Source organism: Sylvia atricapilla, chromosome W, assembly GCF_009819655.1.
Source record: "Sylvia atricapilla isolate bSylAtr1 chromosome W, bSylAtr1.pri, whole genome shotgun sequence".
NCBI lineage: Eukaryota > Metazoa > Chordata > Aves > Passeriformes > Sylviidae > Sylvia > Sylvia atricapilla.
This window is the reverse complement of record NC_089173.1, coordinates 10,412,864-10,429,666: the sequence shown is the minus strand read 5'-3', so window position 1 is coordinate 10,429,666 and position 16,803 is coordinate 10,412,864. Positions and strand designations below refer to the sequence as shown.

The 16,803-nt window shown below is 47.1% G+C and overlaps 1 protein-coding gene across 1 annotated transcript in view; it reads left to right on the top strand.

Annotated features, from left to right (window-relative positions):
• The window catches only part of LOC136373408 (OTU domain-containing protein 7A-like), a 76,315-nt gene that overhangs the window by 35,632 nt on the left and 23,880 nt on the right, over positions 1 to 16,803 (top strand). Inside the window, 2 exon segments of the mRNA XM_066338314.1 lie at positions 6,424 to 6,606; positions 8,470 to 8,496. Of these exon segments, the coding sequence (XP_066194411.1) occupies positions 6,424 to 6,606; positions 8,470 to 8,496 (210 nt within the window).

Genomic DNA, 16,803 nt, shown 5'->3' with positions numbered 1-16,803 from the left:
ATTTATTTATATAAATGATGTGGTATTTCACCATTCCATAAAAATAACTGCTGTCTATTTCCAGCTTCAAACAGCACTTAATTGAGGGGTACACAGCTGAACATGAACTCAGGAAATGGGAGATTGGCTTTTCAGTCATGAAATGTGAGCAGGAAGGGTGACTGACCCCATGGAACAAGACAGAGCTGCAGTACAGAGATCTCCTCTAAGAACAATGTATACAAGCAGAATTCAAAGAAAAGCATGTAATTTATAGAGAGGGAGAGAGACATTTACAGTGCTGTCATGTGATTGAGTGTACAAAACTAACTCCCCCAAAATAGTCTCTCATCTCTTCTCCCTCAGATGGTTCCTTTTTTAGTTCTCTTGTGGAAGGTTTGGCAATGGGAAGAGGAAGCTGAGCTGCTACCAATGTCTCGTTAAGCAGAGAGCAAAACTGTCATTTCCAGCTGCCTGTTCAGTTTGGAGTGACTTTGCATTCTAGCAGAAAATGAGGCATGTGTTAATAAAATGGCCTTGCTGTATTATTTTCCTTTCAGAACATGAACCAAAATTAAATCTTGTTTTAAAGGATGTGGTCTAATTTTATCCTAATTTTGTGTATTAATTTTTCAGAAGGAAAAAAGCTGGTCTGAAGTTCTTCTTACCTTTTGCCTGTAAATATTTGTTAATCCGCTTCATGCCGAACAGGAAGAAGTGCCTGCATTTAAACTGAACTTGAGGATTGTTTTATTGGCAGTTGGTTTGTCAAAACAGACTTCTCTGCATTAGCCTGGGGTGTTTCTGTGTTGCCTTCAGGTTGCACTTACAGGTGCATTTCATAGATACCATCTTAATGCTCAGTGCCTTCCTCAGATCATTCTTCTCTAACTGAAAGTTAACTTGTTGCCCACTCTGTTGATGTTGACCCATAGTGGCTGTATCCCACTGGGTCCATTGGTCCTGTTTCACTCCAGGCAGCATTTCCTGTCCCTTTGAACGTTTCCTCTGCTGAAGTACTGTCTATACGTGTTGTTGCTGCAAGGTCCCTTTCATTGTGGTTCTTACTACTTAGATCTTTGCTACCTCCTCATCTCAAATTGCATCCTTTCCAGCATTTTATTAATCATTAAATCAAGATTTTCTGGTGACCTTTCAAATGTTCTTTTTAACATATTGGAGTAGGTGGATATTTGAAAGCTTGGGGGGTGGGGGAAACTGTGTAATAGTTGCAACTTTGCTTTTCCTACTAATTAATGATAAAATCCTCTTGGTTTTCATTATACCCAATTAAGGAAGTGAAAGACAACAGATTTATTAACTATTACAACCCCACTAAGCTATAATGTTTTAGCCAAAACAGTACAAAGCAAAACCCCCAAAGGCTAAATAATATCATGTAGCTCTGGGGTTACAGCACTGGAGAAAGCCCTTGTGACACCCCACCTGGAGTGCTGCATCCAGCTTTGCTCCCCCAATGGACCTCTCAGGGCATGTCCAGAGGAGGCCATGAGGATGCTCAGAGGGCTGGAGCACCTTTGCTATGACACCCTTGAGCTGTTGGGGAAGAGAAGGCTCTGGGAAGACCTTAGAGCACCTTCCAACACCTAAAAGGGCTCCAAGAGAGCTGGACAGGGGCTTCTGACAAGAGCATGAGTGATAACACAAGGTGGAATGGTTACAAACTGAAAGAGGACAGGGTTAGATTAAATATTGGAAAGAATATTTAATTCTTCCCTGAACCTGTGAGGGTGCTGAGGCCCTGACACAGGTTGTCCAGACAAGCTGTGGATGCCCCTGGATCCCTGGAAGTGTCCAAGGCCAGGTTGGATGGGGCTTGGAGCAACCTGGTCCTGTGGAAGGTCTCCCTGCCCAAGGCAGGGGGTTGGAATGAAATATCTTTGAGGTTTCTTCCAACCTAAACCATTCTATGAGTCTTTAATTTTATCAATGCTTCTAAAGTGAATCCTAGTTGTGCTGTTCTTTAGCACTTTGCTTATTAACCCTCTGCTAATCAGTTTGAAGTGGTAAGGCAAAAATTGGGAAGTGGCTTCTTAGACCATATATTGTTTTATCTAAATCTTTGTTTTTTCTTCAGGATGCCTCCTGTTGTTATTCAAGGAACCATTATTTAGGGCAGAAACTTCATAGTGTAGCTGTGTTTATTTCTGAATTTCCCTGTTATGTAGGTGTCTGCTATCTCTGACATTAAAACATCAGTACCAGCCTTCAGCCACAGTGCACAGTGTATTTTCCAGTCCTTACTCTGCTGCACTTTTTTTTTTTTTTTTTTTTTTTTGGGGGGGGGGGTGGGGGGTGGGATGGGTTTGTGTTTTGTTGTTTTTCCTCCAAACAAGAAGGACTTGGTTTCAAAGCAGAGACCTTTGAGTGTTGTTAAATTGCACACCTGCTGACTCATGTAGCACATGTGGCTACTCAGGAAGCTACTGCTCAGTAAGAGTGTTCTGTTCAGAGAGTTGATTTGGTTCCAGCACCCTGATCATGATTCCACTACCTGTGTTTTCTAACCAGCTTTGTGCTGCTCCAGCTTTTTTGCTGACTGATGTTCTTTGGCCATTTAAAACTGGAAGCACTGGAAGTGTGTTATTGCTGGTTTGGAGGAAATTGTTATTGATACAGAGCTGCCAGTGATTGTGTGCACTGAAATAACATTGTTATGCCTCCGAAATGCCTTTTAAAATACAATCATATGTCGAATAAACAAAGAAGCAGCCAGTGAATGGGGTGCATCAGATAAGTAACAGTGAAACAAAAACAGCAGAGAATCTAAAAACCAGTCTTGTGTTGGTTTTGTCTGTCAAACTGCAAAAAAAAGTTTTTACTTAATTTAATTGATGAAATTATGCAGAATAAAGTAATTACCTGTTACTTGTCCTTCAGGCATAACCTCTGTGGGGATAGGGAAGACTGACCCTTTCTCTTGGGTGCCTGTGCAGGAGATGGCAAAGACAGTGAGAGATGTGACAGAGAAAAGAGTTGTGTGAGGAGCAGGGTCTGGGACATGCCAGAGAAGAACATGGGAGACACATACAAACAGAACTTAGGAGAGTTCTTCTTTCCCTGCCCTAGGGGCCAGAGGGACTCTGTGCAGTCTGTCCCAAACCAGGAAGCCAATGCCACTTGTTGGACAAGAGGCAAGACGGTAAGGAGAGACCTGCCCTGTAGGCTTTGGGTGGGAAGATGTGTTTGTTTTTCATGTTGTATGAATTTATTTTTGTCATTTCTAACACAGCATAATTCAGGCATTTTTGTCTCTCAAAATTTGGTTTGTAGTGTAATAAGATACAGTTTTAGAAATTCAATAGCTTTTAGTATGCAAAGTTTAAAAGATGAGAGATAGGCAGTGTTAGTTCTAGTCATCTCCACAACCACAAGCCCCACTAATTTCCTCAACGACTTGCAGCTGAAACTTTCTCACCTACCTATCACACTGATGGAAACCCTTGTTCAGATCACCTGATCTGGACATTTCTGAATTTAATAATCTTCCTGATTGGTACCCAGCTTGCTTCTTGCTTTTGCAGTTCCTGTGCTCCAAATTACATCATATTTTTTATTAGATTTGTTAAATTTTTAAAATTTATTTTTCACTGCATTAATTTTTTTTTACCTATTTGTATTTCTTCTCTCAGTGTTTTTCATAAACCCCTTAGTTTTGTTCTAGAAGTTTTGCTCTAGTAGTTTTGTTCTAGAAGTTTTGTTCTCTTTCTTTTCCCTAATTGTCTTTGCTGTCTCCAGTTTCCTTTACTTTCACTTGGGATTTTTCTTTGCTAATTATCCCCAACTGATGAATTCGCCTCTTTTTTAATGGGCAATGGAAAAAAAAAAAAAAAAAAAAAAAAAAAAAAAAAAAAAAAAAAAAAAAGATTAGTCATTTGTATTTACTTGTGAATGTGTAAAACAAATGGAGAGGGGCAAAGGAGGAAACCTCACATCTTTCCAGTGGAGAAGGTAGCTGGGAACACTTATGCTGCTCAGTGAGGGTGACTAATTTTCAAAAACACTATTTCATGGAGATGGGAAGGTGCTGAATATGTTCTTTAATTTGCTTGAATGTTTTTCTTGCATTTCAATGCTTGGAAGCTCCAGCCAATTTAGGGAAAGTGAGTCCAATCATAATTTCCTGTGTTGGTTGTCTGAAGTTTATGGCTTTGGTGCTCAACTGGTGCTTCTGTTCAGGAGATGGAGACAACTCCAGGGATATGGAGAGATTTGAAAATAAAATATTTCTGCGTTAGGTATAGAAATTTTAATTTTTGTAAGGTTTCAAGTCTATAGTAGAAGTTCAGTTGCTACAATGTACCATGGAGCATAACCCAAGTGCAATCCAGTTTTAAATGCAACACACTGTGAGCCTGCTTTCTGAAGGCTCAATGTAATTTTTATGACAGAGCTTTTATATAAGATGATTGCATTTGGCTTAAAACTGAGGCCAGCGGGATTTCTGTGAGTCTGCTGATTTTCTGCTTTCCTCTTACATACATCAAAGCCCTGTCACACAGCAGCCCCTTACAGCACATGCACTGGGATTTTTGTTAGCTTCAGAATTAAATATGAAAAAATCTTGAGCAGGGGAACTGCAGGGAATGCCCTGAAAAATGCTGTCTGTGTTCCACTGCTACGGGTCTGGTACTCAGGGATCTGTACTCAATGAATCCAGGTTGTTCCTGGGGGTCACATAGCCCTGGGTTTGTAGCATTGCCAATACTAGAATAATAATGTTTTGTTTAAAGTTACATTTCCTAGAATTATACTTATTGTCACCTTCTTTTATGAAAAATTTACTTTATTGTTTTTGTGGTTGAGAAGAAGAATTTCAACATGTGTTTAAAACCAGAACCAAAGAAAAGCAGTTCTTACTCCAAACACTGATTTTGGGAACACACTCGTGGCTCTGCCTGTTTGGGCTGTGTAACTTGGTTGAGATGTGTGTAAAGTTAGAGCAGAGCCCTGACTGGATTGCAGCCATTCATTCTACGTAGGATTTTTAGTGAACAAATGCAGGTAATAGCTGAAGTTCTTATTCCAGTATCTCTGGCAATTTTCACTGAATTTACATTTTGTCCTACAGACTTTCTAATAGTTAATTACAGCATTACAGAACAATTCTGTATGGCTCACATGGTGGTTTATATTATAGTCTGCTCAGGAGCTAGATAACATTCTTGCTCAATGATACCAATTCTCCTTTCAGAATTTTGTTAGTACTTAAAAACCTGAGGAGTTTAGCTCAACCCTGTGGGTACCAGCTGTTTGTGCTATTTTTTCCTTCTTCAGTTATGTTTTTGTTCTTCACAGATACGACTGTAACAGTAAAAGGCTTTCTTTTATCTGTTTAAAACTGCTTTGTACTATATTTAGCTTATCTCCTTGGTGTAAGCAAGTAAGTTTTCTTTAACTGCCACTCAGGTAATGCAGCTTCTCAAAGTACATAAAATGACAACCTTCTGTGGTGCAGTAAATCATGTATTAGTCAGAATCAGGTTACTTTTAAATTTTTAGGAAGAGTGCTTGTGGAATGCTCTGAAAGTCTCATATAACTTGTAGGGTCTCTCTTGTTAAGTGGTTTTAGTTTTCCAATTAGAAACAAGTACTTGGAGAATAGTAGACATCTCTATATCTTAACTAAGCAAGATTGTTTTGAAAATAGCAGGTAGACATCTCAACATGGTTTTCTGAGAAGGACAAGTCCTGTTTCACTACCTGTATTGAACAAACTTCTGCATCTCTGGATATTGGCCTGCATTCTGTGGTTGCTGGTCAGAGCAATATGCTGAAGTGGAAGGTGGAAGCAAATCCTTCAGAGGATTCTGTGCTGACAAGTTGCATGAGCAGCTCCCACAGACATGGAACCACACTGGCTGAGTCTCTCTCTGCAGGTTTTGTTACAGAACACTGTCCTATATTGCCTGCTTTCTAAAAGGCTTTTAAAATCTCTAAGAGAGCAAGATCTCTCTCCTGTATGAGATAAAGGGACCAAAAATATTTTGTGTTTGCATTCTGTCTGTTCTGCAAATGAAAGATAAAAGAGTTTCTCACTCTTTTAGGCTATGACACTATCACTCGTGTCTTTCCATCATTGCTCTTAATTATTGTTTATTATTAATACAACCACCCAATTGCAAATTATGGCTCCCTCTCAGTGGAATTTAGAGTTCATCCTAAATTGCTGACTTCTGAGCAAGGGAATTGCTGGAATCTGAGCAAGGGAAGTCCTGGCCTTGATCAGCTCTTGTGATACAATGTCATAGATTTTGGGTTTGTGGATGAGAGGAGAGCAGTGGATGGTGGCTTTTACTCAGTGGTAGCTGGCATTGACACTTCTTCCCACAGTGCTGCTGTGTTGGGGTGCCACAGGCTGGGTGGTGGGGGTAGCTGCTCCCCAGACAGAGGTGAGCAGGTGGTTCCTTTGCTGTTTTGCAGGCGAGAACTGGGACCTGACAGCAGCTTTGAATGACTATGAGCAGCTGCGGCAGGTGCACATGGCCAACCTGCCCCAGGTGTTCAATGAGGGCAGGTTTTACAAGCAGCAGGAGCCAGAGCAGCCTCCCCAGGTGACCAAGGCTGAGAGGCCCTTCCTGCAAAGGCAGGATAACATTGCCCAAGGTAAGAGTTTTTGGGGACAGGTGGGTCTCTGACCTGTCTGCTTGGGAGCTGTGCTTGGCTGCAGAGAGTGGGAGGTCATGTGCCAGCAGCCGTGCCATTGTCACGGGGCTCAGAGCTGCTGCTACACCCTATTTTTCATGTTTTAGTGGTTGTGAGTTCTGCCTCAGTTCTGCAAGTTGTTTTTTTTAATGTGTGATTCAAGTTAAATATGTTGTCCCCAAGCAGTCCTGTGGTACTCGTGAAAGGAGTTAATTAGAATGTGTCACTCTTGTATATAGTTTTTTATGCTTATTGAAACAAAAAGGTTTAAAAATCCATATTTTGCTCTTTGCATTCTTACAGTGTGTGAATAGGGTTTATGAAGACTATGAATAACTTTCAGCTTTAAAATTCATTCTTTTCTGGTTCCACAGCAACTGCCTCCTATCCCCTGCTGAATAGAAATTGAAACCTTAAGAAAAATTAGTCAACTACCTCTAACAGTTAATTTCCAGTTCAGGATGATAAGCATTAGAATTTGCTTTTATGTTTGCAGACCTCTTATGGGTTTTATTTCAGATCTCTCTCTCTCTGACTGGTGAGTTGCAATTTTTTCTATGAATTTCTCAAGAAGTTGTAGTTTGCACCAAAATCCATCTGCAGGTCTGACAGCTTGTCATGTAGGCAGGTAACAGCAGTAGCCTGGTGATGGCTTTCTGTGCAACCATTAAAAGGAACACAAGGGCTTCCCTTCTCCTGCTGGCTCTTCCCACCCATTAAACAGGAAATAGAATCAGTACTTAGCAGTTTCAGTAAAACTTTTTTAAAATTGCTGACTTCCATCAGAAGAAAAGGAACTGTGATGCTTCGTGTGACTCCTTAAAGCTCTAAATACAAATAAAGGGAGGAAGAGCAGCACAGTTAATATAACCATGTCCCTTCAGTCCTTTGGGATACAGTTTGCACTGAGATGTCCATCTGATGTTTAGTGGGTGCAGTAGGTGGCGTGGGGTACGTCTGGCTTTGACCACCTGCACTGACAGGAATTTGGCTGCCAGCTCAGTGTGTGGCTGAGGATCTCCTGATCAGAGGCACCTCTGACTGCCAGGTGGACCTAGGAGTGTTCAGGAAGGAGCAAAGAAGGGAAAGGAGCACCTTGGTTTGCACCAAGGAGTGGAGTCTGCTGCCAGCAGGGGAGGCTGGGCTGTGCTGGGAGGGGTGATGGAGTGGCAGTGAGGGGATGTCACAAGGAGCTGCTGCCCTGCACTTCAGTGCCCCTCCTTAAGGGACCTAGCTGAGATGTACAGGGAGAACAAACAAATGCAAAATCAAACCTTCGACCCTCTCCCTCAGTTTAGGATAATTTAGAGATTGCAGTTTAACCCTCAAAATTAGAAAGACTTTGATCCATTAGAGAAACAAGTTTCACAAATTGCAAGAAAGTTAATTTTAAATAACCATTAGTCAGTTTGAGATGTCTTTAAAACACTATTAGTGATTAGTTATGTTAAAGTAAGCTTTAATTAGGAGATCAAAACATTCACTGATTATCATCTGTCTGTCAATAAATGTTTCTTTCAATGAATCTTTGAAAACCTAAGATAGATACATCAAGAAAAAATTTTGTAGGAATATTTGTCTTTCGTATTTTGTTACTTTTACTGCTGGTCTGTTTTGCTAGAAGGAAAGTCAAGTCCCTTTGGCTGGCCAGAGGGATCTGTAGTAGGAACAAGCAATCTTTTACAGTAGAGAAATAACCTGTAAAAGGCAGAAAACAAGATGTGGAATAAATTCCTAGTGAAATAAATGTGCATTCACCAGTCTTGGCATAGCCAGCCTTTTATGCAGTGGTACAGATGTAACTTCTCTTTGGTTTCTCCACAGAAAAGCGTCTTTTGAGAGGCATTTCCTGTGGGGGTGGGCGGAGCCCCAGCTGCTTTGCCCTGGAGAGAGCCAAGCTTAGGAGTTAAGAAAGAATTTTGCAACTTCACCCAGAGACCCTAAGGCAAAAGAAACTTTCTAGTCATGGCGACCGGTCCGGAGACCCACAAGCCCCCTCGGGATCTTATGTAGATCTGTTACAATTGATTGGTTTTGTACTCTTTTCCTCCCACCCTGGTGTCCCATAAAAACCCCTGGGTTTCCTCTGGTCGGCAGAGGTACCTCAGTCCCTGGACCCCTTTCGCTGGTACCTTTGCAATAAAGTTACCACCGGCAGAAATTCCACACGAGACCTCTCTCTCTCTCATCACGGCCGGCTAAAAGAGGGGCAAACTCACAAGGGCATGAGCTAAGAGCACTGAGCTGAAATCACTGAGCTGAAATCACTGAGCTGAAATCACTGCTCTGCCCTCCTGCTGAGAAGCCCCTCTGCCAGCTGAGGAGCGCCCTGACCCCCAACAAGCTGTTTCTAGCGAGACATCTTTTGGGGGTGGTTGTGGCTCTCTGGGTCCCAAGCGGCGGACCCCTCGACCAGCTGGAATATTCAGCGCCCGAACCGCCTCTGGACTCTGTACCCCTGCATTCCAGTGGAAAAGCTGCGCCCCTTTGAGGGCTGAAAACAGCTGATTCGACTGCTACCTCCTGGACCAGCTCTCACTGCGTTTTAGCACTGACTCTGCCCAGGAGAATTCGTGACCCTCGCCTTGCCAGCCACTCTGAGGAACGGATTTTGGCCGGCCACCCACCAGCAGACCATTGGACGCTACCTTCAGGTTCTAAGTATAAGCGCTTCTCATCTTTCGCATCCCTTTTCTAATTTTTTTTCTTTTTTTTCTCTTTTTCTGCTGGGTGGGGCATAGAAACCTTTTAGCATGGGGAACAAGCTTGTTAGAACACCCCCTCCTGAGAGAGATATATATCCCGTCCTTAAAAATACCCTTCTTGAAAATCTATCTAATAAAAACCTTCCAAGAAAAAACCTCAAACGTTTCACTACCTGGTTAACACAAAACTTTCCTGATATGACGATTGATTCTCTATCCTCTAACTTCTTCTGGGATGAAGTCGGGAAAAAACTTTACAACACGCAAGCTGCGGGGGACTTCTCTGTTGCATTCTTTTATCCTATCTTTCACAAAATTGCAAAAACTGTAGAAAACAAAAAAAAAAAACCACGTCGCCGAAATCCCCTTTCCCTCCGCCCCCAGTTCTGGCCAAACTGGAAAAACCTGTTCTCCCTGCTCCCCGGCGCTGCCACACTATCCATACCACTCCCCTGCCTATTTGCATGCTAATGACCCGGTGATTACCGCTCCTGAGGAGTCCGCGGCTCGTCCCCCCCGCTCCCCGCCTCGGCAGCACAGTTGACGGACGCCCTCCGCCCCGCCCCTGCGCCTGAGCCCTCGCGCTGCCCTCCGGCAGTCCCAGACCCATTCCCCACCCCTGACACCACGCGTATCCTGCTCCTCCCGCCTCCGCTGCCCCCCGCCGCCCACACCTCCTGCACGGCAGAGCAGCCTCAGCCGCGTGTGCATGCTCCCTCCGCGGTCCCTTGCTGCGCCCCCCTCCCCTTGCCCCGGACATCCCGGGCGCTGCGAACGGCTGCTGTCACCCCTCTCCCACCCTCCCCCTCCCTCCCACCGCGGCAGTGACCATGGGCACTGCAGACCGCTGCTGCCATCCCTTTCCCCCTCCCTCCACTCAACGTTCTACATGCTGCTGTCACACGGACCCCCCCCACCGCCGCGACTCCCTCCCTTCCCATCCCCCCAGACAACCCTTCCCCCCAGCCCCCTCCCCTGTCCAATGCAAAGCCGGCATCCCGAATTCGCCGTGCAAAAGTTCCTGCTGCTCAACACCCCCCTACTACAGCTTATTCATCCTCCGATAGCACCCCATCTGCTTCAGACTCCGATTCAGATGACCACTGGGTACAGACACGCAGGCAAGTTACCCAGGCAGGTGATTGGGAAATAGCCCAAAACATCACAGCTTTCCCAGTCATATTAGGAAAAGGCAAAAGAGGAGGCTCTTCACACATAAAGACATGGGACCCTATCCCTTACAAGGAACTCAAAGAACTCTGTAGAGCAGCAAAAGAACATGGTAGAAGTTCTCACTTTTTTAAAAATCTACTGGAAGCTACCTTCTCTGCTTACACATTTGTACCACATGATATTAAAAATATTATCACCTGCCTTCTTACCCCTGCTGAATACATGTTATGGGAAAGACGGTGGAAAAAACACTTAAAAACATTATCAGACACCTATCATAATGATCCAACTCAGAGGAACCTAACAATTGGGCAACTTGCTGGAGAAGGTGACCTCCAAAAGCCCCTAGAACAAGCAAACACGCTGCCTGAAGCAGCTCTACAAGACATAGCTAATGCTGCAAAGACATCACTGCTCCTCACAGCTGATGACTCTGTTCCTACACAGCATTTTTCTAATATCAAGCAGGCAGTAAATGAAAGCTTTGTCCAATTTATAGACAGACTTAAATTAAGCCTGGAAAAACAGATTGAAAGCCCAGAGGGGAGAAAAGAACTACTAACAAAACTTGCTATGACTAATGCAAATGAACAATGTAAGACTATTTTAAGAGCTTTGCCCTTAGATACTGAACCAACTATTGAACAGATGGTAGAAAGCTGCGCACGCTACGCATCCACGGAGAACAACATGACCCAGGCAGTTGTCAAAGGTATTGTAGATGGAGTTTCTGGTGCTTTTGCAGTAGCACTGTCAAAGGAGAATTCCCGTTGTTACCTGTGTGGGGAACTCGGACATTTTATCAAGACGTGTCCTGAGAAATCACCCATCCAGGACTGTTGCATCCAGAGTTACCAGAGACCCCAGCAGTACCAGCAGCATCCGGGAAACTCCCAGCAGGGTGCGGTCAGGCCCCGCGTCCGAACAACAAATCAAAGGCCACACCATCCCACCCAAGAGCTGAGAGAGTGGAGACATCACGGCACACCATCCCAGGGGATCCCAGAACACATGAGAAGGACCCAACATACGGAGCCTCACAGACAGGAACGCGTCGCCAGTTGGTAACATCGCTGTCTCTTAACCTTGTCGAGAAATGTTTTTATCGTATCCCCACAGGAAAATACGGACCCCCAGGAGGCCCATCGGACATCCTTATCCTGAGTGACACCTTCCGAGGCCTAGAGCAAATTTCTGTACTGCCAGAATTACAAACTGTGCTTCCTGGACAAGAAATTCTTGTTCAGCTTTGCTGCACGGACCCTCCCTTTTTTCTTTCACAGGGAACACCGATAGCACAAGCATTCCTGCTTCCACAGAACCACCCGGAACAGCTCCCACTCAACCCAACAGTGATGTGAGCACAGATTGTGGGCCCAAATAGGCCAATCATCGAGTGCACCTTGTTCTGCAAAGGAGAGAGAGTCCACCGACCAGGTCTGCTCGACACAGGTGCGGACATTAGCATCCTGGCCCGCTCTGAGTGGCCAGACAACTGGGAACTGGAGCCAGTGGCAGGTGTGATCTCGGGGATTGGTGGAGCTGCTGTTTCCATGAGAAGCAAACACAATGTTGTCATCAAAGGACCCGAGGGAAAGATGGCAACCACCCGGCCTTACGTGGTAAGGGCCCCCATCACCCTATGGGGCCAAGAACTCATATCCCAATGGGGGGCATCCATCCGAATCTCCAGCCAGGATTTCTGATTGGGGCCACTGAGAGAAGCGCGCCACCAGCTTACCTGGAAAAGTGATACACCAACCTGGACTGAGCAGTGGCCCCTGTCAAAAGAAAAACTGCGCGCACTAGAGAACCTGGTGGAGGAGCAACTTGCCAAAGGACATATCACAGAGACGACCAGTGCCTGGAACTCTCCCGTTTTTTTATTGAAAAAGCCCAGCACAGACAAATGGAGATTACTCCAGGATCTACGCAAAATTAATGAACTCATTGAAGACATGGGACCCCTCCAACCCGGCCTACCCTCACCATCGATGCTGCCCCGAGATTGGATGCTTACCATCATTGATATAAAGGACTGTTTCTTCCATATCCCGCTTCACCCACAGGACGCTCCACGGTTTGCCTTCTCTGTTCCATCTCTCAACCGACAAGCCCCGCTCAAGAGATACCACTGGCTGGTCCTTCCACAAGGAATGAAGGCATCGCCATCGATATGCCAATGGTACGTTGCACACATCCTGTCTCCCATCAGGACCCTATTCTCAGAAGCAATAATCCACCACTACATGGATGATATCCTAATCTGTGCGGCAGAAAAAACCTACCTGGACAAAACTGTTAAAAAGACCATTGAAACCATAGAAGCAGCAGGGTTTGAGATTCGTGAGGACAAAGTGCAGCACACCAGCCCATGGACTTACCTCGGCTGTGGTTGGATAGGGATAGGCGAGCGGAAGATCTCGGGCTGTAACGGGAAGGAAAGAAATACCCCAACCCCCCTAAGATAAGCTATCACCACAAGAATGTAAGCTCTACTAACATGTGCCAGTACTTTTCCACTCCTCCTTCTAACCCAGGAAATGTAGCAATACCCCTCTGACGTAGTAAAGACCCCAGAGTATATAAACTACATTTTTGAGATAATAAAAGCCTTTTGTAACCGTCTACCACGTTGGTGAATGCGCTTGTTACTAGGCACGGCGGTACCAGCAGAATGTACACACCGTGCTGCCTGTTCTGAAGACCAAGCCTCCACAGTTGCAGAAAAGAAACAGCAACAAGTGGTGCCGAAAGCCCGGGAAAGAAAGGAGACCTTGGCGGACGGGATCTGCGCTTGGAAAGGACACAGCGGCAGTGGCGGCCGGCCCGACCTACTGCGAAGGAGAAGAAAAAAGGGGGACGCCCCAAGGGACCCGCGAACGGCATGGAAGGCTTAGCGAAGGTCGTAAGTTCGATTGCAGCCCACTCAAACGTACAGTGGGACCAAAGGGATTTATTTCTTGCTATTGCAAGGTTATTGGATTTAGGCGCGATTACACGCCCCATAGACATATTAAATTCAGAGGGTTGGGAGAGATATACCGCTGCCCTGGCTGAAGATACAAAAGCCACCGGCAGCGGAAAAGTTTTAAAAGCATGGGGAAAAGTTGAGAAAGCGTTGCGGAAAGCAATAGAAGAACAAGAAACTTGGAACGCTGCAAAAACGTGTTTATTTGCCGTTACACAGCCGGGGAAAGGGGAGCGTGGGACCGCGGAAACCCCCGGAGGGATGCAGGAAGCGAGGGAGGGGGGCTACTGTGCCGCGGAACCCCCCGGGGAAATGCGGGAAGCGGACGTGTTAACCCCCTCCCCGAGCGCATGCCTGAACCCCCCGGAGCCCACAGGAGAACCCCAGACCCTCCCGCAGGAACCCCCGGATCTGAACCCCCCCGAAAAAACCGTGGGTTTCCCGATCGTTCCTCCCCGCCGCGTCCAGGGTCCGAGTGTATCCGGTAGCGGCACCTCGCCAGGTTCAGCGGCGCTCCCGTCAGGCGCGCTGGCTAGCGACCCCCCGGCGGGGGAACGTGTGTGGCTTTTCTGGGGAAAACTCACGCAGGAAGTGCGGGACGCCGAGATGGCAGCCAACGCCGCCGCGCAGACGGCGGCCCCACCGCTGCCGCCGCTGCCATATGGCCAAGATGGTGCCGACTGTCTAGCGCGGGGGCGGGGCGGCCAATCGCCGCTGCCGCCGCCGCCATGTGGCCAAGATGGCGCCGACGGTCCAGAGCGGGGGCGGGGCGGCCTACCGCATGGCGCGGAAAACCCGGAAGCGCGAAACCCCGCGACCGCGCATGCGCAGCAGACCGGAAGAAGTCCAGACCTGCCGGTCTACACAGCGCACGCGCGGGAGAGCGAGGGGGGGCGGACACGTGATCGGAAGCCGCTCCCAATGTCACCTTAAAAGGGAGGGGGCGAGCCCAGGGGGTGGGAATGGGACCGCCCCCACGAAACACGCCGGCGCCACCCCCGGGAGGAGTGGAGGGGCCGGGCGCGGGAGGCGGAACGGGGCCGAACCCAAGGGGACGACCGAACCCACACGCGGAAGGCGGAACGGGGACGGAGCCCGACAAAAAGGCATAGCAAACCGGAAGCCTACCACCAGTTCTCTTCCGACACAGAAGGGAGCCACAGCTCCGCGGCTAGTTATACAGAGAGCTCCGAGTCCGATACGGAAACGGAGATAACAGAATTTATGAGGTTTACAGCGAAACCGAGCAAAGCTTTTAACAATGTAAGGGAACAAACTCAGTACAAACTAACCGATTGGGGAAAAATAAAACTAGCTTGCGCCGAATGGGAACCCGCGGCTGCGATATATGCATTCCCGGTAAGAGTTACCGGGTCCCGGCAGAATCTAAGGTGGACCTATACCCCGCTGAGTACCAAAGAAGTTCAGACTGTGGTGAAAGCGGTGCAGGAAAGAGGAATTAATTTAGCCCTTATGTCCACACTGATAGATGGCCTTTTTAGCAATGATGATATGCTGCTGTTTGATATCTCACAGGTAACCCGTATGTTTTTTGACGGGGCAGGGTTGCTTGTATTTCAGCAGGAGTGGTCAGACCATTGCACAGCTGCCCTAGCTCAAGCCTCAGGGCAGGGACAGCCCCTCCACGGCTCCACCCTGTCCAGACTGCTAGGCAAACATGATGATGTGGTTACGCCACAAAACCAGGCCGCGCACCTCACAGCAGAGGAGGTGAAAGCAACAACCAGAGCAGCTAGGGAGGCCATAAGAGCGGCTTCTCGCGTAGTGGACAAATCAACACCATGGTCCACTATTAAGCAGGGGGAAAGTGAAAGCTTCACACATTTTGTTGATCGTTTGCAACCTGCAATCGACTTATCTACCCTGCCTGCAGCTGCAAGGGGACCTGTGGTGACTGATTGTCTGAAACAACAGTGTAACACTGTCACCAAGGATATCCTGCGCTCCCTGCCAGCAGGGGCCAGCTTGGCTGACATGATCAAACATGTGGTAAAGGAAGAACACCTAATACCTATGCAGGCAGCGGTTCATACCATAACCAATGCCATGGCATGCTTGAGGTGTGGCCAAGCAGGTCATGTAGCAGCAAGCTGTCCCCAGCCAGCACAACGGCCCGTGGCAGCACCCTCGACCCAACAGCGCCAGAGACCCACCTGCTGGAACTGTGGGAGAAAGGGTCACATGGCCAAGGAATGCAGATCCAGGCCCCGGGGAAACGGAAGGGGGAGGGGGCGTGCGGGCCATACTCAGCCTCCTCCCACTGCGAGATGGCCCATCCTTCCCAACACCCAGTGGGGCAGAGGACCTTCATACCCCATATATATACAGGAACCAGTCAGTATCTCATCCTCGCCAGCCATTCAGTGGCAGAACCACGCACCACCGCCAGCAGCAATTACGCACCCTTCACCGCCACAAACTGCGCCAGTGTCACAGGGTCAGCAGGGGACGTCCCAGAGCGGAACCCCTGGGTGGCCCTGGTCATGAAAGTAGGGAAGGAGCCCTTGAGGGTGTGGGGGACATGTCAACTCTACAGCAGTCAGGACCCTCATGTTTTAGGGCTTCAGTTTTTGGCAGACACTGGATCAGACTGCACCATTTTTCCCCAATCACACTGGCCCAGACATTGGCAAATAAAAGAAGTCCCTCCGGTGAACAGGGTGGGGGGACAATCCAGGGCATGGAAAAGCACCCAATTGGTGGCTATAACACTCCACACAAAAAAGGGGCCAGAACAAACAGTTGCCATTTACCCTTACATTTTGCAGGATTCTCCACCCTTAATAGGAAGGGATGTCCTGGCTATGCTCGGAGTCAGGATTACAAATTTATAATGAGGGCCACTGCCTTACACCCTCTGCTGCCGATCAAATTGACTTGGAAATCATCAGACCCTGTATGGGTTGAGCAGTGGCCCCTGTCAGAGCCTCGACTGGCAGCTTTATTAGAACTGGTTGAGAGGGAACTGCAAAAGGATCATATAGAACCCTCCGTAAGTCAATGGAACACGCCTGTGTTCCCAATTCCCAAAAGGTCTGGAGAGGGCTATCGCTTAGTCCATGACCTGAGAGAAATGAATAAAACAATCCGACCCATAGGTCCAGTTCGGACACTGTTACCCATGAACTCAGCTATTCCTGAAGGACAGCCATGTGCAGTATTGGACATTAAAGACTGTTTCTTTTCAATACCTTTGCATCCTGAGGACAGGGAACGATTTGCCTTTTCCGTGGTTTTCCCGAATGGCAAGCGGCCCAGCCTGCGTTTCCAGTGGAAAGTGCTACCTCA